Raw genomic sequence first — 25,684 nt, 5'->3', positions numbered from 1 at the left:
CGGACGAAAACGAAACTAAGCCTCAGCAGGGGACCGGAGGACACTTGAGGAGCTGCGAGGGCTGCAGGGGGCTTGGGAAAGCCCCAAGTAAGTGAAACTTTTTTTTCCTTTTCACAGTTAAGGTTCCCTTTAAGAACAGAAATGATAAGTTAACTCTCTCACTGTGAAAACTTCTCTTCTCCACACCTTAATAAGGCAAGCCTTTTAGTGAACTAATGCTGGGGATACACAGTATGACCCGGCGGCTCGATTAGCGTCCCCGCCGCCGGCCAGATCGATTCCCGCTCGTCCCGCGGGCGCTTCCTTATCTTTCGCTCGACTCCCCGCTATTGTCTGCCCATGGGGATCGAGTGGGTGGGGATCGAGCGGGGTCATCGGACCTGTTGGATATGATCAATCGAGCAATCAGCGGCTTGATTGATAAGGGGGAAAATGTACCGTGTATCCCCAGCATAACACTGAAAATACCAAAGATGTGTGGTGATAAGTTTTCTCTTGCCTTACTATCTCCAGCATCATCTTAGTGAATTGAGGCCATTGTGAATTTTCCAGAATGTGCAGCGATCCTGGTTTCTCTGCTATCCTGGTTTCTCTGCTATCCTCCTCATTGCTGGCTCTGGTCACAGCACAGGCTGCTGGTCTCAGGGACAAGGTGATTTCCTGCCCCCTTGAAACCAATTTTTTTCTGTAAACCTTATGCTCTAATAAGCTTGTGGTGCTTTTAATCGTAAGCACCTGACATGAGAGGCAAATGGTTGCTGACATTTTTCTTTCCTTTTAAAGCAAACCTGTGAGGTGTTTTAATCAAAACGTTAAATACTTACCTCGGGAGAGGAAAGCCTCTGGATTCCAAGGAGGCTTCCCCCCGTCCTTCTCTACTGGGCCGTTCCAGCGATCGGAGCCCCAAAGCTTGCAGCCCAGCTCTCATACAATAACAAGTACAGCTGTGCTACTGCGCAGGTGCAGAACTATAGCCAGCCCAGCAACAAGCTAGATGGGCATTATTTTTTTGTAGGAGAGAGAGCTTTATCCAACGTTTTGCTGGGCAGGTCAACTTACACCACTGCTAACTTTCTGTACATTTGTCTCCACCCATAACCATGTCAGTAAAAAAAAAACCTTTGTCAATAAATTTTGATATCGTTGTCAGTAAAAAATACATTGAAAGGTTGGCAATACTATCCACCGTGTTAACATTGTCAGTTAAAAAAAACTACTTCCAACGCCAAATTTACAGGGGAATAGAATTTGAAGATTTCATATTTGGATTAAAAACTTACTATACTGCAAGAAAGTCTGTAGTATCACTAAAGTCTATATTAAGGTAGCCACTAATGATACAATTTGCCAAACGATCGTTTATAAACAATTTTTCGTATGACTGATCGGAAATGATGGTTTGGGACCACTAATGAACAACAAATCTCTTAACCAATCTGATCAGATTAATGAAATCTATCCGAAAATAGGATCGATTTCATTAATCTGATCTGATTGGTTAGGAGAGTTTTGTCCATTAGTGGTCCCAAACGATCATATCCGATCATTCATACAAAGAATCATTCTTTGGCAAATTGTGTCGTTAGTGGCCACCTTTTAGGTGTCTTTTCAATTTAGGTTCACTTTATAATGTGGAGGTGACAATGACTTCATGAAAATGCAACATGTACTGTTTCCTTTCAGGAGGAACATTGTATGCGGTGAATGGAAAGTCATACTATGGGAATTCAGTGGATGTGCTGGCCTTTGCAATGAACTTCACTACTGGCAAGATTATAGACACCTTTGCTCCAGCTAAGAAGGTAATATGAATTTGTAATTACAAGTTTTCTATAATGCTGGATGAAGATTGAATGGTTCGCTGCATGAGGTTTGTTGGAATTCAAGCATAATATGGTCAGATCTTTGGCTCTGCCCAGCCTCTCTGCTAACCCCTCCTCACCTCCTTCCTTTTGATGAGTCAAGCTGTCTGCTTTGCTGTGTGAAGTCTTCTCTCTTCTCAGGCTTACGCTGGGCTGTGGTCCAGTCTCAGTGTTTAGGCGTACGCTGGACTACCCTCAACACACAGAGCAACTGTCCTGTCTTTGCAAATATAGAGCAAACAGCATGACTCATAAGAAGGAAGGGTTATGGAGGGACGTGGCAGAGCTCTGATAAAGCTATGGTCAAATTTCAATAGAGTTTTCAGTTGGCTGGATTAGGAGGAATATTAAAAGGATAAGAATCAGCCACATTACATTAAGGTGGTCTGAAACTCCGACATAACATTCAATAAAAATGTGTGTTCCTATTTTTTATTACTCATACATCTATCATATTTGCTTTTGTGCATAAGTAATTTTGTCTGTGTACAAATTACAAGTTTCCAAAGTGTAGTTTATCGTGCCATAAAAGCTGTCATTGCATTTTATTCAAACTGCTTTTTATTATATATTAACATCTTTTAATGAGCTATTCTGAACTCTGTGTGTGTGTGTGTGTGTGTGTGTGAAGCACAGAGAGCGCCTTTTCACCTGTTATACTGTGTTTACACACATTGTAACAACATTGGAATGTAAACAAAGATACTGTTATCTACAGTTTGGATGCAGATTTGAAGCTGGATAGCAGGACAAAGTGCTTTGTTTAACCACTTCAGTGATGTTCTGCTAAAAACAAAATTCTGGGATAGTAGCTTTCAAGCTTTGAGGAATCTTTTAGAGCAAAGTAGAAATTCTGGCTTTCAGACCACTTTAAATGAGCTCTAGTCTTTTATGATAAAGTATTGGAATCATATACTTGGATATACAACAGGGTTCTTTTTAATTATGAACTTTGTATAATTGGCTGTAGCTTCCCTTCACTGCAGGAGCTTTATGGTAGCAGTTGCAGAACGATTGCCTTGGACCCCTTTAACCCTGCTAACTCTGTCTTCCAGCTTATGCCTTAAGAAGTGAGATGCCAATTAGTTGCATCTAAAACTTACAGCTATGCTTAATGCAGAACCACGCTTGATCTGCTAGGACTTAAAGAACAAGCGACACCCATGCTAACCTAGAAATAAAAAACACATATATACGTAGAAAAATACTACTTCTACTTACATAACAAATGTATTGTGCAATCCACGTAATGATTCCTGTGAATTTTATAAAGGAAAAGCAGAAAATCCTTTTCTAGGCAGTGGCCATCTTGCCAAGCTAATGCTGACATCATATCCTCCCTGACTCTTGTTTTCCCCCCTCCCTTCTCTTGCTCATTGTGTATTCATTAGCTGCCCTCCTCCCAGAGTCTTTTTTTATTTTTATTTACACATCCAACCACTGAGTCACCTCAGCCTTGCTTGTAAACACAAGTGATCAGCTAGGCAGGGAAATAAATGGAAGAGGAGGAATATATTATAGATAAAAAGAACTCCCAGCATTCAAAAGAACTCCCAGCATTCAAAAGAACTCCCAGCATTCAACTTTTTGGCACTAGGACCAGTGCTCCTAAAGTATAAAGTATGTAATAACTCCAAACCATAACAGCAGAAAAAGTTTTAAATGCAGGATTAGCATCTTTATCACTTAATACACTCAGACCAGTTGCTGTTGAAATTTGATTTTTACAGTGACAATACCGCTTTAAAAGCATTACAATGTAGTACTGACAATGAACACCTCTCACCCTGTTTACTACCACTATAACTTACATACAGTCCTTTACTTGTATTACATATACTGTCTGTCCTTGTATTGTTTTGTTTGTGTCTGTTAACCTTTTGAGGACCGCGTGCATTAGATTCTACGCCGCACTTGTGGCTGTTCTAGCCTGATGTGGCGTAGAATCTATGCCGGCCCACCGTTTCCGCTCCCGACGCGATCGTGCGCACCCGGAGGGGGAGATTAAGCTGTCACATGACAGCTGACATCTCCCCTGAGTGATCAGCAGCCATCGCGTATGGCTGCTAATCACGTGATCACTACGATCGCCGGCGGATCGTAGTGATCACTTTGACAGCTGCGGCGGCAGGGGGGAAAGAAGAGGATCCACTCACCTTTCTGCCTTTCCCGCGATGATCGGCACTCCCCACCGCTCTTGCCGGCATCTCTGCTCGTTGTGACGTAAGTCCCCGGCTGCGGCTTGATGACGTCATCAAGCCGCGACCCGGGACTTAGCGTCAGAACGAGTGTGGGGATGTCGGAGAGAACAGTGGTGTCCGCAGCGGCTCATCGCTGGAGCCTGGAAGGTGAGTGATGGCTGCTGCTGAAAGGGGGGACACCTGGCCACACGGGGGGGGCACACACCAACAAGCCCTAACAGGATCCGGTTGCCTGACCCCCCAAATGCACGCCCCTCCCCCCCTCCAATGCAAAAGTGCCTGGTCCTTAAGGGGGGTTAGGCGGCCGGTCCTGAAAGGGTTAAGCAACTACCAAGTCAAATTCCTTGAAAGTGCAAACTTATTTGGTCAAATAAAATTGATTCTGATTAGCAATTATAAAAGAAAAAATACTACAGTTGTACTCTGAAGTATGTCTCCATGCAATCTTTTAAACACTGTACCAATAGTCGGTGCAACATAATCAATATTTCAATATGCTGTTTTCTAGTTATGTAAATACAGCGTGGTGGGAAGTCTGAAGTGCTGGTTGTTACAAAGAACAGTGTTTAGAACTTTACATCAAGGTATCTTCACAGATTTGTTTTACGTGACGCTCATGATTCATGTTTTGGTTTTATTTTGCAGAATTTCGACATGCCCCACGACATAGTGGCATCAGAGGATGGAACTGTGTATGTTGGAGATACGCACGCCAACACAGTGTGGAAATTCTCACCCTCGGAAAGTATGTTCTGTGCAAGCTCAGCTTTCTGTTATTAATTACTCAATAGCTGCAACTATACTTGTAAGGAAGTCTTCAGTGTTCGCATCAGTTGTACTCAGAAGACTATGGCCTAAATTCACTAAGATTTATCAAACACTTTATCAAACGTTTGATAATTTACCTCATGGGTTAAATCTAATTTTGAATTCACTAAAGGGGCCCATACACGAACCGATTTTTCCCGCCGATACACAGCCGATTCGATCAAATCGTCGCGCAAATGCTGACCGAATGATCGATTTCCGTCCGAAATCGATCGTTCCCGTCGATTCCTGTCGTTCCTGTCCATGCGGAAGATTTTGCTCGATCGCCGGCGGGTCGGGAGTGCGTCGATATCGGCGTTCGAATGCCCAACGACCGATGCAATACATTACCTGTTCCGGCCGGCGCAAGTCCCCTGGTCACTGCTGCTCCGTCTCCGAGCTGGGCTCTGAGTCCAGCAGGCTTCACTTCTTCCTGTCCCGTCAGGAAGTCTAAACAGTAGAGCGCACTCTACTGTTTAAACTTCCCCCGGCAGGAAGTAAAGTGAAGCTGGAGGAGCCCAGACCGGAGAAGAGCCCAGACCGGAGACGAGAGCAGCTCCACAGATGGTGAATCGATTTCATGCTGAAATCGATTCACAATCTGTTTGCAGTAAAGGCAGCCATACGATCCCTCTCTGATCAGATTCGATCAGAGAGGGATCTATCTGCTGGTCGATCTGATGGCAAATCGACCAGTGTATGGCCACCTTTAGGTGTTATATAGATTTATCGAATGTATTTACCCTTAGGTAAATTATCAAACGTTTGATAAGTGTTTGATAAAGCTTAGTGAATTGAGGCCTATATGTTACTTATCTTACCCAGTGTAAAGACTAGGAGTCGCTGTTTTGCTGCTCATTTGATAGTATGATCAGTGTAATGAATAAGGGTAAATGAGCATTGACTGGTTAAAGCTGCGTAGTCTGATCTGAGTTCATAGAGAATGTTTAAGTACAAATAATTCACTGCAGTGTCCATTCAACAAGATACAAATAAATATTTAGCAATAGAGTCAGGGGCGTAACTAGACATCACTGGGCCCCCCTGCATCCCTTGCAGAGTCTATTGTTGCGCCCCTGAATAGAGTATTGTACCGTGTTAGCAATCAGTAAAAGCAAGAAGTTTTGAATCAGGATAATACACATGGTATCATCCTGATTCAAAACTTCTTGCAAATAAATATTTAGTTCACCTAGGTTGCTATATAAAAAAAAATCATTATTGTTATAAAGGGCCCGCAAAACACGTACAGTACCCATGGGCCTCGGCTGGAAAATGGGGTGAATGGTTTATAAGGAAAGAATATAAAGATAGTGTGCTATTTGTATTTAAAGTGAGTGTAAAGGCAGGGAAAAAAGTCAGATACTTACCTATGGCCAGGTAAGGCTCTGGAGCCTGTAGAGACTTCCCTGTCTTCTCTTGTCCTCATTCCAGCACCGTCACCTCCGTTTTGTTGGCCAGTTGGTCGAATATACGTCTGTGAGCCCTCGGGAGGCTTCAGATGCACTCGTGTCCCCTTCAGAAGAAGGGATGGCTCCATAATGCGCATGCATGAGCAAGCGTACGGCACATTCGTTCATGCGTAGTGTGGAGCTGCGTGTCTTTGGAAGCACTCGTACATAAGTGTTTCTGAAGCCTCCCGAGGTGGCAAATTAAACGGGGGTGACGGTGCTGGAACGAGGGGTACAAGAGAGGACAGGGAAGGCTCTGTAGGACCCAGAGCCTTCCCTGTCCATAGGTAAGTATCTGACTTTTTTTTTCTTTGACTTTACACTCACTTTAAGTGGGTACAAATTATTTTTGACTATAATACATCAATGGGATTTTACGTTGGTGTCACACAACATATGGAGAGCTATAACTCTGGAAGCACTATGTAGTGTAAAACTATATTTGTATGGGATTGCTGGCAGGTACTTGGGTAATGCTGTAGACAGCTAGCTGTAGTGTGCACCCAGTACAACTATGTGCTCAATACAAGTGCAAAGTCTATGCATAAAAATCCAAAGAACAAGAAAAGTCTTGCACTATAGTTTAATATAGCATAGTGACACAAAGTGGCAAAGTACAAAAAAATGGCGTTGCATGCAAATGACAGGCTTGACAGACATCAAGAAAACATGTCATCACAAAGGTGTCAAATGGCTATACCTGGGTGTCGGTGGGAGGCAGCAGGTGTGGGCGCCAATAGGTGCACGACCTAACGACCGCTTCGCAAGGCAGACGCCAAGCTTCTTCTGAGGTGTGCACAAAAACTTACAAATAATGAATTGTTTCCATTTTTTTTCTTAATATTCCTGATAAAATGCATTTAGAATAAAATAGTTCTTAGCAAAATGTACCACCCAAAGCAAGCCTGATTGGTGGTGGAAAAAACAAGTTATAGATCATTTCATTGTGATTAGTAGTGATAAAGTTATTGGCGAATGAATGGGAAGTGAAAATGGCTCGGATGCATAAGGTGAAAAAATACTAAAGGCTGAAGTGGTTAAAATACAACAGGGGGGTTGCTGAGCTGGACTCCCACACCAGGTCTGATACCTGGTCCGCTGGTGCACAATTCCTCCGTAGTATCAGCTACAACAGTGTAAATGAAGGAGGCACTCAATTGGTGTATAAACTTGTGTTTATCAAATTAGAGCAGGTCACCTCACCTGGCTGTCTGTAAATTCTACTTTATGACACCCCCACCACCACCACCACTAAAGGTGGCCATACCATCAAGTGACTTAGCAGCTAATTGACCATCACCCTCAGCCAGCACTTTCACCTGTCTTTCACCACCCATCACCCTCTGCCAGCCTCACCACCCATCACCAGCACCCTCACCACCCATCACCCACCACCCATCACCAGCCAGCACCCTCACCACCCATCACCCTCAGCCAACCTTAGCAAGCACCTTCATCTGTGTCTCACCATTCAGCACCCTCTACCAGCCTCAGCCAGCACCCACCCCTCCTATCACACACTGCCAGCCTAAGGCAGCACCCTCACCTGTCTATCCCACTATCACCCTCTGCCAAGCACGCCTTACCTGTTTCTCCCCACCTAGCATCCCTCTGCCAGCCTCACCCAGCACTTTCACCTGTCTCTCTCCACCCAGCACCCTCATCCTCCTAAGCCACACACACTATACTTTTGTGGGGGTGTGTGCGTGTGTGTGTGTGTGTGTGTGTGTGTGTGTGTGTGTGTGTGTGTGTGTGTGTGTGTGTGTGTGTGTGTGTGTGTGTGTGTGTGTGTGTGCGCGCGCGCACGCGTGCGCGTCCGCTGGGGATACTTTGCAGAGATGGAGTGGCAATAAGGGGTACTTGGTTTAAAAAAAGTTGAGAAACACTGATATAATCTAATGAATTGATGCAAACAGGAAGTCTGTGCCCTACATTTGCCTTCACGCAGTATGAGAAAAGAGACTGTTGGTTCCTCTGGAACAATTCTCATGCTACCATTTTTTTTGTCCGTTTTACTTTACAAATTCAATAGATTAGATAGATTGCTATGGGCAGCAAATCCTAAGTCCCCAGGCTGAGGTCTTTATTATATATATTTGGACACACATTAGCTTTGACATATGGGGATGGTTACCATCTTGAGTGGGGCCTTATTTATCCTAAATTTGTTTAATCTGATGGGTAAATTGTTCGTTTTATTTGTACTAGTTGTGCTATGTGATATAAAATTTGACAAATGTATCCTTTTTTTTTTTTTTTTTTCCATAGAAGTAGAACATCGGTCTGTAAAGAAAGCTGGTATTGAAGTTGAAGAAATTACAGGTATTTCTATTCATTTATATTGAGAGGGATTAATAATTTTGGTCACTTGCACTTGTGGACATTTTATAGCTTAATATTTATTATGGCACACCTTCCTGCTGTACAAATAATGATTACAGAAAAAGAGAAACTCACATATCTAAAAGCCATATAAAACAAGAATCGTAAAACAATGTAGCAATCCGTTGCCAGCAAAAGAAACTCTCCTGAAAGGCCAGACATCTAATGGTGGCCATACACGGTACAATTTTTTCATACAATCTTACAATTTCTATGTAGTATAAGGGTAAATTTAGTGAATATACTGAAAGGATAATTTAGGCAGTTCCCTTATATTACATAGAAATGGTAAGATTGGATGAAAAAATTGTACCATGTATGGCCACCATTAGAGGAATATGGAGGCTGCCGTATTTATTTATCTTATTTATTTTTAAGCAATACCAGTTGCCTGGCTGTCCTGTTAACCCTCTGCCTCTAATGCTTTTAGCCACAGACCCTGAACAAGCATGCAGCAGATAAGGTGTTTCTGACATTAATGTCAGATCTGACAAGATCAGCTGCATGCTTGTTTCTGGTGTTAAGACACTACAGCTGCCAAATAGACTAGCAGGGCTGCCAGGCAACTGGTATTGTTTATAAAGAAATAAATATGGCAGCCTCCACATTCTTCTCACTTCAGTTGTCCTTTAAGTAAAAAAAAATAAGTTTAGCTTACCTGGGGCTTCTTGCAGCCCCCTACAGTCATCCTGTCCCCGTGCCATCCTTCTGCGACTTTGCATCCAGCAGCGGCGACCCCCACAAAGCTGGCCACGATTGTGCTCCCATTGCCGGAAGTGTTCTGCACATGCACCGTAGAGGTTTTCCCGTACTGCGCATGCCCACAACGCTACCATGCACGGTGATGTGTTAAGGAGGTGTGTGGCCTGCACAGCAAGCTTTGAGGGGGTCGCCACTACTAGCTGAAGGGTCACAGAAGGCCAGCACAGACACAGGATGACTGCAGGGGGGGCTGCAAGACGCCCCAGGCAAGTTAAACTGCTTTGTTTTTTATTTACTTAAAGTGGATTCGAGATGAACTTTTACTCATTGCATAATTGTGTTCCTTTCCTATTGTTTATAGGGCATTCCTCAAGCCAAATACTTTTTTGTTTTTGTTTTAATACTCTTATTCCCTATAAACTAAACAAGCCACGCCCACAGGTTTTCAGAGAGCCAAGGCACTTTCAGACAGTAGCAAGGGCTCATGGGAGCTCAGTCTGGGCATGAGGAGGGGGAGGTATTACTAGCCAGAGATTCCAGAGGCAGAGGGGAGGAGGAGGGGGGGATTAGGTTTTTTTTGCTCAAGATGCAGATAAGCCTGCCTCTGTGTAATGTTTACAAACAACATGGCTGCTGTCATTGTATCACAGGAAGAAATAATCTTATTCTATTGAAGCTGTATGCAGCTAGATATGCTGTGTAAACTATCTAAACTTTGGATAAGATATATGGACAAGTTACTTGTTATAGTTAGTTTTTCATCTCGGATCCGCTTTAAGATTTCCTTTAATTTGTTTAGATGATTATGGGTGGGTAAGAAGTGTTAACTATCTAGATTATTTTATTACTTTAAAACAAAAATGTAACATTTCCAGCAAACTTTTATCAATGTATGTCTTGACTGACAGCAGCCCACTGCCTGACACACGCACGCATGCACATGTCAAGCTGGGGAAGGAAAAAGATTCTTTATTATTTTTCATTACAATAACAATAACATTTCTATAGCACTTTTCTCCCATAGGACTCAAAGCGCTTAGTCTCTCTCAGATTCAGTAATTGGTAGTAGGATGTATTCACACAACAAAAGTTATAATTCTGCAAATGCCAAACTGAACAGGTGGGTTTTCAGTCTGGATTTAAACACATCCAGGGATGGAGCTGTCCTGATCTGTTGAGGTAGGGAGTTCCAAAACGTAGGGGCAGCATGACAGAAGGCTCTGGGACCAAAAGTTTCCAAGTGGACTCTGGGTATGACTAGATTATTAGAACCTGTGGATCTGAGAATGCGGGGATTGCTACGCAGCTGCAACATATCTTTCATGTATCCAGGGCCCAGATTATTCAGGGATTTAAATGTCAGTAGGCCGATCTTGAATAGGACCCTCCATTCTATAGGTAGCCAGTGAATGGAGTGTAGGACTGGCGTTATGTGGCAGTGACGGGGTTGGTTGGTTAGCAGTCTGGCAGCAGTATTCTGTATCAGCTGTAGGCGGTACAAGACCTTTTTTGGAAGGCCAGTGTAGAGAGCATTACAGTAGTCCAGTCGGGATGTGATGAAGGCATGGACTAAGGTTGGCAGATCTTCTGGGGGGATGAGGTGCTTGATTTTTGCAATGTTCTTCAGGTGAAAATAGGATGATTTCACCACAGCAGAGATTTGAGTTCTGAAGTTTAAATTCCCATCAATTAGAACTCCCAGGCTACGCACATGATCAGAGCTGTGTAGATCCGTGCCTCCTATTCCCAGTGATGAAGACTGCAAGCTAAGTTGTTTTGTTATCATGCTTTGCCCTCCAATCAGAAGGACTTCAGTTTTGTCTGCATTTAGTTTTAGCCAGTTGTCATTCATCCATTTCTGTAGTTCACCTAAGCAGGCGTTTATAGTTAGAGTTGGGTCTGTCACACCAGGCTTGAAGGAAAGATATAGTTGGGTGTCGTCTGCATAGCAGTGGTGTGTCAGGCCATGTTTTTGGATTAGTTTTCCAAGCGGTAACATGTAAATCGTGAAAAGCAGGGGAGAGAGGATTGAGCCCTGGGCACCCCATACTTAAGTGATACAGGGGTGGACAGGAAGGGCCCCATAGACACTTTGTGGGTTCTGCCACTCAAGAAGGATTTGAACCACTGAAGAACTATGCCATCAATGCCGCAGTATTCCTGTAGCCTGTTTATCAAGATGTCATGGTCAACTGTATCAAAGGCTGCAGAAAGGTCTAGCAGTATGAGGATCGAGCACTCTCCTCTGTCTCTTGCCCATGAGCAGGTGGTTGCATATTTGGATAAGGGCAGTTTCAGTGCTGTGGTGTTTCCTGAAGCCAGACTGGAATGGGTCATAACTGTTGTTTTGTAGGATTTTGGCTTCTAGCTGGGGGTAAACCGCTTTTTCAATTAGCTTGCCCAGAAAGGGGAGGTAAGAGACAGGTCTGTAGCTGGTCATTGCATCTGGGCCCAGGGAGGGTTTTTTGAGGAGAGGCCTGATGATTGCTTCCTTCAGTAAAGCAGGAAATATCCCTGATTGTAAGGAACAGTTAACAATTTTGAGGAATACCGGTACGAACAGGTCAGGGCAGTTCAACATGAACTGTGTTGGGCCAGGATCCAGGTCACAGGTAGTTAGGTGGAGGTGAAGGAGGATGCTTGATGTGACTTCTTCATCAATTTCTTTGAAGTTTGACCAAGGTGTTACGTTGTCTCTGCTAATGGTCTTCGGCGCTATATTAGGCTCAGATGCTGTAAGTTGGATGGCGGACCTTATAGCGGAGACTTTGTCTGTGAAGAAATGGGCAAATTGGTCACAGAGGTCCTTTGAAGACTCGATATTAAGTTTTTGACATGCCGGGTTGCAGAGTTTTTCCACTGTGCTGAACAGTTGGGCTAGTTTGTTAACTGCATTTGCAATCTCTTGTGATAGAAAGGATGATTTTTTTTCCCGTGATTACCTTTTGGTAGTTCTTCAAGTGGAGGATTAAGGCATGTTTGTCTTCTGGGGACTGAGATTTGCGCCACAGTCTCTCAAGTTTTCGGCCTTGTCTTTTCAGCTCTTTTATAGCGTTATCAAACCACTGTGCATGATGGTGTGGAGTAAGATATTTGGTGCACAGAGGAGCAATGGTCTCAAAGGTGGAGGACACACATTTGTTGTATTTAAACACCAGAGTATCAGGGTCCAAGCTGGAGTCAGTCAATTCATCAAAGCTAAGGTTATCTCGGATATGTTGAGGTGTTAGCCCTTTTAAGCGGCAGTATTTTATTTGATTCTTGACCTGGTGTTTGACAGCTGGTATAGAGAGGGAGAAGTGGATAGTGTGATGGTCTGACCAGGCAACAGGATTAATTTCCACATTGGCTATTGACAGCCCAGTATGGAATATAAGGTCCAGAGTGTGACCTTTCCTGTGAGTAGCAGAGCTGATTGATTGGAGGAAGCCCAGTTCATGTAAGGCACGAGGTAGCTCTATTCCAAATTGTAAAAAGGAGTCATCCACCCGTGTATTGAAATCTCCAAGAACAATCCATCTGGGGTGTTCCAGTGTTAAGTTGCATAGTAGGTCTACAAGTTCCTTAAGGAAGTCTGAGTATTTTTCTAGTGGGCGGTAGATCAGCAATATGTTAATGTTTTTCTCAGCTGAAAGTTGCACCCCCAAGCATTCAAACGAGTTGGTAGGTCCTACAGTAAGTGGTCTGCTTTTCAAAGCTGATCTAAAGCAAAGTGCAACCCCTCCACCCCTGCGTTCTTTCCTGTTGCAGTATATCACGGAATAGTTTGTTGGCACGGCGGCCTCCAGGGTGGGGCCAACTGGTTCAGAAAGCCAGGTTTCAGTCAGGCAGGCCAGATCAGAAGACTCTATTAGATCATGTATGATTGCTGTTTTGTTGTTTATTGATCTGATGTTGCAGAGGACAGCCTTGATGGGGCTACCCTGGGAGCTAGGGTCTGAGATTGAGGGCTCCAGGACAGAACAGTCTCCAGATGTGCTGTCATCTCTGCTGGATTGTGCTGGAGCTATTAGGGTTGTTGGCTGGGTGTACTCTGTAGATTTTGTCACAGAGTTATTTTGGTTCTGCAGTGAAGAACGTCTTTTCCCACGTCCTCTGGACATTAGGTAGTCACATAGAGAGTGTGTTTTTGGTTAGACAAAGCACCTGAGTTAACTAAAAAAAAATCATGATCATCAGCACTAAAGTCCGGCTAGGATGCAGAGAATGGATGACGCCATTCTGACTGTGTCCTTCTTATCTAGAACAATTTCAGGCGAAAGCCCATTCTACAGCAGTCCCCACTGTTTTGAGGATGAATGTGCAGTCTTCCCAAAGGGCTCATTCACACTATGTATGTGCATTGCAGTCAGTTTTGGTGCATTCACAGTACAGCTGTTTATTGGTGAGCAGCGCATTTTCACATGAGGGGAGTGATTAAATCGCACTATGCAAGCAGAGCGCACACAAATAGTCTAAGGGCAGCGCATAGTAATGCATGCTACGTGGGTTCCGTGCATGGATAATGCACTGGTTTCCTTTTTCTGTATGTCCCTTCCCTTGGAACAACAAGTAATCACAGTTGTTTGACAAAGCAGTAAAACACGTGGAAATGGATGAAAACGTGTGATAAAATGCATAAAAACGCACTGACAAATGCATGCATTTTTACATGCATTTTATTGCATTTCAAGCGCATTTCAAGCGCATGCACTCATAGTGCATACTCTGAACCAATTTACATCTTATTTTTAGAAACGGAAATCTTCGAGACCGGAGTCAGAACGCGCCCCCAAACCAACAAGACGGCCTCAGAGCAGAACCACGGACAGGCCAAGCAGACCGTCGTTCAGCGGAGCGGTGTTGGCGTCTCCTTTGTTCTCATCATCACATTATTAGTTATTCCAGTCGTGGTTCTGGTTGCCATTGCAATCTTCATCCGCTGGAGGAAAAACAGAGCCTATGGGGGTATGTTGTACACAACAGCTGGCTGACGATCCACTCATAACACATGCTGGTTGTAGTTACATTTGGTCATTTTGCATTCAACTGAACATACCCAAAACACTTCATTCCATTTTACAGCCATAACAATATACAAAAATGGCTTAAGAACAGCCAATGTTTTGATACTTTTCTAGGTGAAGAGCACAAATCTGAAACCTCCCCTGCAGGGATCCTGGGAAAGCTCAGAGGTTTGTATTTTATTTGTTCCATTCAAACTGAGTTCTGGGAGCTGAAATACTGGTGACTCGAATCATTAAAGGGGCAATCTAGAAAACATTGTGTAATTTCTATATTTGCTGTGTGTGTTCAGCAGTATTTCCTGTGCAGCGTTTGTGTAGCTCTGCCTTGTGTGTCGCTCGGCTGTTTCATGCTGGCTTTCTATACACCCTCCAGTCTGATTGTGCAGTGTTTGTAAAGTCCTGCCAACAGCTTTTTAACTTAGAAACCAAGCAATTGAAAGCATTGTTTTGGTAGGTCTGCCTATGCAAGACAAAACAGAGAAATTGGCCTGTGCTCATGCCATTCAGCCGTTTTATACCTGACAGGAAGTGCTAGGAGGGGGTGTGACCATGTATACAATATACTGACAAGACACATAACCTGTATATCACAATGGACTCAAAGTGCTTCAGGGTTGCAGCCACTTAGGACACACTCCACTGGCGACCAGGATCAGGATCAGGGTTAAGGGAGCCTTGCCCAAACACTCCTTACTGTTATGTACTGGCTTGAGCTGGGATACGAACCCTGGCTCAAATCCTACATCAACATTTTAGCTTACAGCTGCCTCTGCAAAAAATAAATAAATAAAGGATATGTACTATCTAATCACAGGGATTACTGATATTGTTAGTATTGGCTACAAAACGGGAATTATTGAGATTGTTGGTATTGGCCACAAAATGGGGATTATTGATATTTTTGGCATTAGCTAAAGAACTAGACTCTGCATAGAAACAGGGACTGTCTCAACATCACTGTGTAAAAACAGGGATTACAGTCCTATTTACTGCTGTAACCGTACAAACTCACCAATGTCTTCTTACTCCATACATCCTGAGAGACTTTACAAATGTGTAAATTAGACTGTGAGGAGCCGGTTTGTGTGCCGTGGGTGAGGGTTGTTATATTTTTTTATTTTTTTTTTAAGACACAAATCCAAAATCCTGTTGAGCATTGAATATGATGTTTTTTTTTTATTTGCATAAATAGAAATTTTTATAGGATTAACTTTCAGGTGTCACTTTACCAGATCATCAGAATCGGCACTGGATTGTAAGTCCTGACTAATGAATACATGGAGGCAGTTTTATCCCATAATTTCCCCAATTCAATTAACTTTTAACTCCGTTTCCTCATAAACTTTTAACTCAGTTTCCTACAAGATGCCTTTTCAGCACATAGCAAGTGAAAATGTAGTAAAAAAAAAAAAATGGATATGGAATACACTAAAATTGAACTTTGTGGGCTTACTGAGTTTGATTACGTTTAAAATCATACAAACAACTTTTGTTGCGAAACGAGTTGAAACAACCCCAAAAAAGTTGCTTGCTATTGTTCACACAATTGTTGGATTGACGTCTTATCAGTCATCAGTTTTTTGAACAATAGCAAACAACTTTTTTTGGTTGTGTCAACTTGTTTCACAACAAAAGTTGTTTGATAATTATACTGCATAAAAGACCGTTGTTGAACGTCTGTATGGGACTTCATAGTAAAGCCATAATCATCTATTATGTGCCCTATGAAAGTGTTATTTTCTGTGAGGTTTTTCCTGTGTAAAGTCCCTTGTCAAATTGGCAGGGATACACCATATTACTGGTTGAACAACATAATACATACAGGGTGCTTTTAGAATGTTAAACACTTGGTGATGGGTTAATCTGACTGCACAGATTGCAGCTCCACCTTTACCATATTTTTCCGATGTGAAACTTAGCTTATTGGTTGCAAATTCCTGAACTCTTCTTTATGGCTCTTTATACATGTACTAGATTGTTACATTAAAGAAAATACATGAGGGTGCTTCGTCTCTGGTTCTATTACATTTATCAGTGGGAACATGACAGTAAACACCTACCCTGCTTTTAGTTTCATTCTTATCTGCTTAATTAGTCTATTACCAGCTGTGATAAGAATCTCTGACTGGCTCAGTCTAGGTTTGACCTGGAATCATTATAGCTGAGTCACTCTTCTGTGGAGTCTTTTCAAGCCCAAGCCTGCCACCTCCTGGCTCAGATTTCCTGCTTTGCATACTGAGAGCTGTGATGACATGGGAGGGGCTGCTGCTGCTGCTGAGAGAGAAGCTCTGAAACAGACAAGTGTGGCTGCAAAAGCCTGCAATATGATCTGTGTGCACTCTGTCTGCATAGATACTGATGATGACTGCAGTTTCATTCCTATGAGAGACACTTCCTACAGGCAGCTGCACATCATACCAACATGAAAGTACAGAGATGAAAGGCTGCAGCAGCCTTTCTCATATAGCCTAGATAGCAGCCTAGTCTCATATAGCCTTGACAGCACATCCAGAACAACTCATAACCCGGAAGCAGAAGGTATATGAGCCGGCGGCCATATTTGATTTTTCCTGAAGCAATAATGGATAAAAAACACTAAAAAAGGCACACCAGAGCGGCAAAATGATCAGGTAGAGCATTTATTCTTTACAAGCTAATGACTGATATGTTTATTTTGTGTGAAACGTTCATCTCTGATTCCCTTTAAGTAACAAAACAGCCTTTAAACATTTGTCTGTTTATTTGTTACATTTAATTCCTGATGATCTGAAGAAGGGAGTGACTCCAGTGGTCAGCAACTGGAAGTGGGCAGTGCAATGTAAGCAGAGTCATGGGAGTGGTAGAGATCACAGAAGGACGACCAATGCCTGAGACTGAGGGAAAGGAGAATGCGGGGTTTGGGAAGGGGAGTACCAAAAAGAAACGGGAGGGAAAGGAATGGGGACAGAGGACAGATTACGGATACATTGCAGCAGATTTAGGATTCTTCATATTGGTCATTGAAGTCAGAATCGCCACGTTTTTTGTGCCAATTTGAACTATTTAGAAGATTATTCAGATTGATCATTTATATTGTTTTAACAGAACACCCAAGCAACTCGGGGAGACCCAGAACCACATGGAAAGTATAGAGGACTAAAATAGACCGTAAATCACTCCTACTAAAAGGCAACTTTAGTAGCAGGGCTTCTCATTCTCTCTTAGTCCCTTGTACTTTCGTAGTGGTTTTTAGTCACCCCAAGTTGCTTGGTTACTCTGTTGTACCTGGTCCAAGTCCTATCCCATACAGCCATATCAATCCCTGCCATGTACTGATGAGGACCAAAAGTCAGAAACAGGCTGTCTACATATTTGGTTGATATGGCTCTGTAAAATGTATAAGCTATAGGCTTGCTATACACCAGCGGCTCTGAATGTAAGCCTGGCTTTAGGGACATAAAGAGATAATTTGCATATTCAGTAGTGATACATTGTGGGAAACCACAGTTGATCACTTAAAGCTGAATTATAGCAAATATACAGCAAATTTTGTTTTGTATTTAGTCACCATTGCAGCCATGGCTTGGGGCTTGATTATGGTAGTGGGGATGGTGTATACAGTTATTAGTTATATGACACGTTTGATTAGAGATCTTTTTTAAATGTAAGGGGGAAGAGCTTGAATTCCCAAGGCTTATCATTCCATTGTTCAGCTTCCCTGATGCTTTTCTTGCATTTCTCATCCTATGAGTGGGCTGGAGACAGGTCTGTTCTTGCGTCATCCTCTGCAGAATGTTCAGCTCTCTGTTAACAGGTGAACTTAGTTCTATTTTAATCTGCTGCTGCCTTCTGCCTAATGCTAGGCACCGAGCATAGACTGCAGATGTGTGGGGTATGTCACCTCCTTCTACCTCCAAATCTGCACAGCTAGGAGTGGGGGGCAGCAGGTCAGTCTGGGGCGCCTGGCACACGGGTGAGGCTTATATGCAGTATAGTTTTCATTACAGGACAGAATAAGTCTACTCTGCCTTTTTATTTTAGCATATTGGTACAATTTTTCACAAACTTAAAGCATCCATCTTCTGTCACTTATGCAAGCGCTTTACGGAAGAACCGATTCCAAAATATTCCGCCACCATTTTACCCAATAGTTCAATATCTCACGTGTGAGTGGAATGTGGTTGTTGCATCATATCAGCAAACGTACAAGCCATTGCCATCTCCTACGTGACTACTTTGTTTCTTCAAATAAGTGATGTAATCGCCCTGGCTCCGCCTATATTTATAGTCCCTTTAGAATGAGACAGGAGCGTGGTCAGCAGGTCAGCAGGCGATGAAAAATAAGCTTAGGAATGCATGTTTGAATGTCCCCCCACTGCTGACCTAATCCAGCCGAATCACCCAACATCATCATGCCGAGTTTATAAATTCAATCCCACCACCAGTCCTACTTATACAGATGAAACTTAGAAAAATTTGAATATCATGCAAAAGTCAATTTATTTCAGTAATTCAGCTGAAAAATGTAAACTAATATATGAAATAGGAACCCTTTGCGGGTGATTTGGATGAATTAGCTGATTAGAGTCTGACACTTTCAGCCTAGAATATTGGACATTTTCACAATATTCTAATGGTCTGAGATTTTGATTTTGGGGTTTTCATGAACTGTAATCCATAATCATCAAAATGATAACAAATAAAGGCTTGAACTATCTCACTTTACAAGTAATGAGTACATTTCAGATATTAGTTTCACCTTTTAAGTTAAATTACTGAAATAAATGCATATTTCACAATATTGCACGATATTCAATTTTTTCCAGTTTCACTTGTATTTATTAGTAGAATTGGGCATTGTGGATGCACAACCAAAGATTTATAAATGAGTACAATGGTCAGCCTGCCAGAACACCACAGGCAAACTTCAGTCTTTGGAATCCACCAGCACTTCAGTACACACCAACCTGAATTCACATCATTCACATACATTTTATTCGGTAATCCGTAGTAACGTTGTTACACCAAACAGACAAAATTCCAAGCTTCAAATGACAACATTGGTAAAGTCCTTTCCAAAGGCCAACTGAAAACTGCAGCATGGATGTTACTGCATACGTATGCTGCATTGCTGTTTTTCACTTGGCCTTTGGAAAAAACGTTACTAGTGCTGTCATTTGAGGCTTGGAATTTTGATTGTCTTGTATTATGTCATATCACTACCGATTGCATATTTTTTTCCAGCCCATCTAAAAAGTGGGTGGGTGTATATTCGATAGTCAGTACTGTAATCCCTCCAAGCAGGGGAGTAGCAGCACCCCTCCAGGCCCCCTGCAAACAGATAATCATGGCACCCCTGCAGCACACCACATGAGGGTGGGAAGAGGGAGGTAGGGTGAGCCCCCCCTTCCTGTAGTCATGGGGGCTAATGTTACATCCCCATTCAAGGTGAATGATAGCCTATTTGGGGGGCATTGTTCCGATTCGGGAACCTGGACTCTTTGCAGCAAGGTGATGACCAACTGCACCACGTATGTGTAGATTTTAAACTGCAAAAAGTCGAAAAAAAATGTTGTATGAGGAGCAGGAGTCTGACTATAGATAATAAATTATGATATGTTGATTTTACTTTTAGGTAAAGGGACCGGTGGCCTCAACCTAGGAACCTTCTTTGCAAGCCACAAGGGTTACAGTAGGAAAGGCTTTGACAGACTTAGTACAGAAGGAAGCGACCAAGAAAAGGATGACGATGATGGCTCGGATTCAGAAGAAGAGTACTCGGCGCCCCCTATTCCACCAGCAGTAGCATCGACTTCCTGAGACAACTTACTACTTCCACCCAGCCCTTTTTCCCCCCCTAGCACGTTTAAGATTGTGTATTTAATTGTAACTGTACTAGTCTGTGTGGGCGGTACAAGTGTCATGGTTTTATTTCTTTTCCCTTCTGAGTGCTGTTGAAGTCTTTATGTGAACATTTAGAGCAATTTTGTTATCACTATAAAGCGTATAGAGATACTACGTAATTCATGTTTTTGTTTTCTTGGAACCTCTTTCCACTGTTGATGGCCTTCCTCTGCTTTTCCAATAGCACTTTAATTGCCAACATATATATTATTTTTCATGCCTTTAAAGTCATGACTATTCGCAGTACAAAGACGTGTGCCACATAAATGCAAAGCTGCTAAATCTCTTCTATTTTTTTAAATTCACAATATGATATTGCGTCCAAAAATTATTAAAAAGAGAAAAAAAAGATACTATTTAATTTTTTTTTCTGTTTGTTTTTGGTGTTATTGGGATGTCTTATTTTTAGATGGTTACACTGTTTAGAACACTATTTTCAGAAACTGAATGTACTTTGTGTAATAAAGTGTTCGCAGAGCATTAACACCAGACTTCTTTGGACTTTGTGCACATTGATTCTACTGTTTCCAGAAAAGGTACACTGAGTTTCCTTGGCTAATTAAATCATTTTTAAGTAGTGTCTTGGATAGGACTAGAGAGGAGCAGGAATTCTCCTAAAGGCCCATACACACGGACGTTTTTTGCGAACGACCCGTTGTTCAGTCGTTCGGCCGCTAAATCGGGCGTGTGTACACACTGTTGTTTGCGTGATAAGAGTGAGTTTGAGCGGTCCACTGCCTGTGGAAAGCAAGTCATTTAGCTAATCAAAGCCTGTAGCAGCCCAAAACAGGAAAAAAGGGTGCAGGAGCCCTTACGAAAAAAGACACACCCATAGGCGCACATTATAAAAGCCGTGATTTGCGGCAATGCCGCAATTTGCGTATCGGCATGCCTCCAGGCGCCCAAATTTACTTGAATTGCAGCAAATCGCGGCTTCCTGGCACTGTCGCCTTTTGGACTCAATTTTACACTCTTTGCCGTGGGCGCCGAGGCATGCCGATCTGCAATGACACAATTTACATATCGGCATGCCTCCGTGCCTGCAATTTTATCGGGCGCCTCTGTGCCCAAATGGGGGTAGGTTGAGGTTAGGAGGGAGGGTTTAAGTGTTAAGCCCCGAGGGGGGGGGAGGGTTAGGGGTAGGTGGAGGGAGGTCTAAGGGTTAGGCATCAGTAGAAGGAGGTCATAGGGTTAGGCCAGGCATGGGCAAACTTGGCCCTCCAGCTGTTAAGGAACTACAAGTCCCACAATGCATTTGCCTTTATGAGTCATGACTGTGGCTGATAGACTCCTGCAATGCATTGTGGGACTTGTAGTTCCTTAACAGCTGGAGGGCCAAGTTTGCCCATCCCTGGGTTAGGCAGTGGTAGGGGGAGGCCTCAGGGTTAGACATTGGTAGAGGGAGGGTTATGTGTGAGAGTAGGTTAAGGTTAAGACAGTAAAATATCAGTAAATATTACCGATATTTTACTGTTGTACATAATCTAAAATAAGTAAATACACGTATACGTCTTATAAATATGAGAGGTTAGATGTTGGTAAGAGGGGATTGGCTCTGGTGCAACCAAATATTTTCAAACCTAGCGAGGGACCCTCTATGGTCATAAAGCAACTTCTGGTATAGTAATATGGAGTCATTTTGTGCAGTTTCGAGAAAGTCCAAGTGTAGGTTAGCACGCCACAATCATTTAAAAGCTGAAGTACTTTAATTAGGATTAAACTACTTCAGCCTTGAAACTATTGTGGTGTGCTTTACATGGTGCTTGCTTGGCACGTTGGCTATGCACCCACTATACTGGTAAGGTGTGCCACTTCTAAAACCACTTCTCATTCTGTGCTGTTGGGAACTGCAGGGATCATCCAGAACCTGGTTAGGGTTTTCCTGGCTAAATGGAGAGCTTGAAAAGGAGAGCTCTGGCACTTTTGCCACTTAAACTATCAGGAAGAAGATTTAAAAGACAAAATCTAGGGTTGCATTGAACCGGAATCAATTTCTTTTCTTTCTAAGATCTGTAATTATCTATGTCAGTCTCTGCTGGGGAAATATTGCCTCGCTTCCTGTTCAAGAGACATGACAGGAAATTAGACGTTTCCCAAGCATATAAGAGAAATGTCACATTTGACAGCTATCCCTGGAACAGGTGCCAAACTGGAGATTTATTCCACACTGCTGATGAAGAGAAGAGTATCATAGCTGCATCGGCAAAGCATGTGTGAAATAAAGAATGCATCAGACCAAGAAGAAGGCAAAGAGGACAGAGACACCTAGTGGCTGCAGGGGGAGTGCCAGGGAGACCCGATGGGAAGAGGAAAGCTCTGTTGCTCGCTGACTGGGTTATATGAAGCATAGACAACTCTAACATCAAGCACTGTGATATGGACCTCAGCTGAACTCATGACATCTAATTTAATTTACTGCTAAATAGCCAAAATTATACATTTTCATTTCCAAATGTGTGGCCTTGTGACACTGGCTGCATTACATTTATAGAACAGTGACATAACACCCCATTAATGCCTAAATAGCTAGTAAAGGGTCAAAGGGTGACTGATGAAGAGAATGATGGTTGACTTGCAGAGGCCAGGGTAGTCACATGACCTGGACTTCTGCACTAAAAAAATAGTGTCTTAAAAAAATCAGGCTATGAAGCATGTGAAGGAATGTTCATGAGCCAAAATAGTCCCCAGAGATCAATGCTGAAAGTAAATGCTTTCTTTTCTGACAGTTGGTTCTGCGAAGTATCTTGAATGTTAATGTCAGTCTGATTAGGGAGTTGGCTGTATGAGTAGTCATCCTCAGAGCATAGAAATAGAACTGCTCTATCAAACCACTGAAAATGTGCCGAGTCTGCACTGAGCTGTCATTTTACTTCTCATTTCAATTCAATAAGCCAGAGAGGTACTTCATTGTACAGTACAGCTGATTGCATTAGTGTTCAAGCAAAAACTCTGTTGTTCATTACGTTTGTCTCCATTTGAGATGATTCACTTAAAATCTTCAGTCAAATAATTTGATGTTCTACAGCTCTGATCACTCTACCAGTAAACACGGGAGCACTGAGTGGAGGAAAACATCAAATATTTAGAGTCCGTAAACCTTATTTGTTCCCCTTCATACATAAACTGCAGATGTTGTTATCCCTGATGTTACTGCTATGCAGAACACTCCTTAAAGGAACAAGGTATCCGAGGTGACATGTGACATAGTCATGTGTATGTACAGTGCCAAGCACACAAATAGCTATGCTGTGCTCCTTTTCTTCTTTCTCTGAAAGAGTTCAACATCAGGGCCCATATGCAATTCACTTTTTCTCCTGAGTTTTCTCCTAGGAGATGGTTTTTCACCTTCTGTTTAAAATAACTTTTCAGCACTTTGCTATTACAAAAGTACCAAAAAGTAGGTGAAAAAGTACTATAACATTTATTTAAAATATTTTCTTTTTTGCAGATGGTTTAAAAAAACATTTTATTGACAAGGTTTAAAAATATAACTTAGGAGAGGAGAAAACATTAATTGCATATGGGCTCAGGAATGCAAGTTTTACTACCGTCAGGACTTGGTCAGACTATAGTGTAACCTTCACTGATAAGGAACAACAGCCATAAAACACTTTCCTGGCAGGCAGAAAATGACTTCCGGGAGCAGGAAAGAGATAAAAAGGGTCAATAGTTCATAGATTTATGTTCTGGCATACTTTAATGAATGTCATTGAGCAGAGACAATGAAACAGTAAAAATGTAAAAAGTGAATTGAAGCATAAAATAAAACCGTGGGATAACAAAAAAAAATCATTTTTAGGAGAAGAAGGATTTAACAAAAGTTTATTTTGACCTCAATATTCCTTTAATGTTGAAACATGACCGGGAGGGAAAGAATTTTGACTGGACTGACCATAAAACCTTAATAGAGAAGAGGAGCTCTACACACTGGTCAGATGGCAGTACTGCAGTTTGCTCTGGCCAGAAGGAAATAAGGAGTTGTCCAATTATTTATATTCATGGTGAGAAAAAGGAGCTTTTCCCCTGATCCTGTAGAGTCTCTAGTGCCCAGAATCCTTGTGGGATGTTCTAAAACAGGGGTGTCAAACTCAATCACACAAGGGGACAAAATCTAAAACATAGTTTGAGTCACAGTCCACAATTTGTATTAAGATTTCACATTTATTGAACACTCTCAGGCCTCTTGCACACTGCACGCGATTCCGATTCAGATTCCGCTTTTTAATCAGTTTTTACATCCGATTCAGATTCCGATTTGCAGTTTGCTCCCTGCACACTGCAAATCGGAAGTCTGAATCGGATGTAAAAACTGATTAAAAAGCGGAATCGGAAATGCATGCAGTGTGCAAGAGGCCTCAAACATAGCGACCCTGGGGGGCCACTCCTGCACCCTCTGCAGAGTAGCGCAGTGGAGCAGATTAACATTTACTTGCTCCAGTGCTGCTTTGGATCTTCTCTGATCTGCCTGACAGCCACATGCTCTATGATGCATACCTCTGGCTCTCAAATGCATCATACGTGACCGTGAGAATGGAGTATGAAAGCACAGAGTGTGGGACATGCAGGAAGAACAGAAGAGAGAACACCTCGCTGGTGCAGGTAAAGATTACACTGCTCCGTTGTACTACTCTGCAATGTGGGGGAAGGGGGAAGTGTGTGTGTGCTTTACCACCCTTCCCCCACATTGCAGAGTAGTACAACAGAGCAGTGTAATATTTACCTGCATCAGTGATGTGCTCTCAGTAGGGGGTTTGGATCGCAGGAGGGGGGCCTCATGCTAATTTTGTTAGTGGGGTCTTGTGGGTTATTGCTGCACTGGTGTGCTCCTCTGGATGGGAAGGCAGTGTGCTCTTCTTTTACTGCTTACAATTATGGACGTTTGAAGCTCCTTAGGGCCACATAAAATGGCAAGGAGGGCTGCATTCTGCCCCACAGGTATTGTGTTTGACACCTGCGGTCTAAGGGTCAAAAGATAAAAAAAAAATCAGTCCACGAGTGCAAGTATTAGATTGCTGTTTGATAATTGACAGCTTTAAAAGCTCTCAAAAAGTTGACAAGTTGTTTCGCTTACTGCCACTAGAAAACATAAGTACTTTTACACTGATCTGTAAAAACCAATAACAATAAGCAGTAGTCGCCTTTTTTCATTTATGCCTTTTTTTAGTGCTCTGCATCCTTCCTTCCACCAATGCCTAATCTTACTAATGTATGATAAATCCGTCTGCTTCACCAATTGGTCCATCACTATGATAACAGCAATAGTGCCTCGAGAGAGGGACATTTTATAAGTATGGATTTGTACATTGGTGCACCCCTCTTTTAAGTGAAACAGGCAATGTGGGTATGATTGCAGGGCAGAGAAATGGGCAATGCCACAAGCACCCATATTA

The 25,684-nt window shown here is 42.5% G+C and overlaps 1 protein-coding gene across 8 annotated transcripts in view; it reads left to right on the top strand.

The window, feature by feature from the left end:
- Positions 1 to 20,778, top strand: part of PAM (peptidylglycine alpha-amidating monooxygenase) — a 265,286-nt gene extending 244,508 nt beyond the window's left edge. For 5 of the 8 annotated variants that reach the window (XM_068247472.1, XM_068247466.1, XM_068247467.1 and 2 more), the window contains 6 exons: positions 1,684 to 1,802; positions 4,709 to 4,808; positions 8,590 to 8,643; positions 14,140 to 14,352; positions 14,526 to 14,579; positions 20,026 to 20,778. In XM_068247472.1, the coding sequence (XP_068103573.1) occupies positions 1,684 to 1,802; positions 4,709 to 4,808; positions 8,590 to 8,643; positions 14,140 to 14,352; positions 14,526 to 14,579; positions 20,026 to 20,210 (725 nt within the window). In that variant the 3' untranslated portion in view covers positions 20,211 to 20,778. The remainder of the gene's footprint in view (positions 1 to 1,683; positions 1,803 to 4,708; positions 4,809 to 8,589; positions 8,644 to 14,139; positions 14,353 to 14,525; positions 14,580 to 20,025) is intronic. The other 3 variants (XM_068247473.1, XM_068247470.1, XM_068247471.1) reach the window with 2 other exon arrangements.
- The last annotated feature ends 4,906 nt before the right edge of the window (positions 20,779 to 25,684 follow it).

Source organism: Hyperolius riggenbachi, chromosome 1 (assembly GCF_040937935.1).
Source record: "Hyperolius riggenbachi isolate aHypRig1 chromosome 1, aHypRig1.pri, whole genome shotgun sequence".
Taxonomy (NCBI): Eukaryota; Metazoa; Chordata; class Amphibia; order Anura; family Hyperoliidae; genus Hyperolius; species Hyperolius riggenbachi.
Note: the sequence above shows the minus strand (reverse complement) of the source record. Positions and strands in the feature narration are given on the sequence as shown.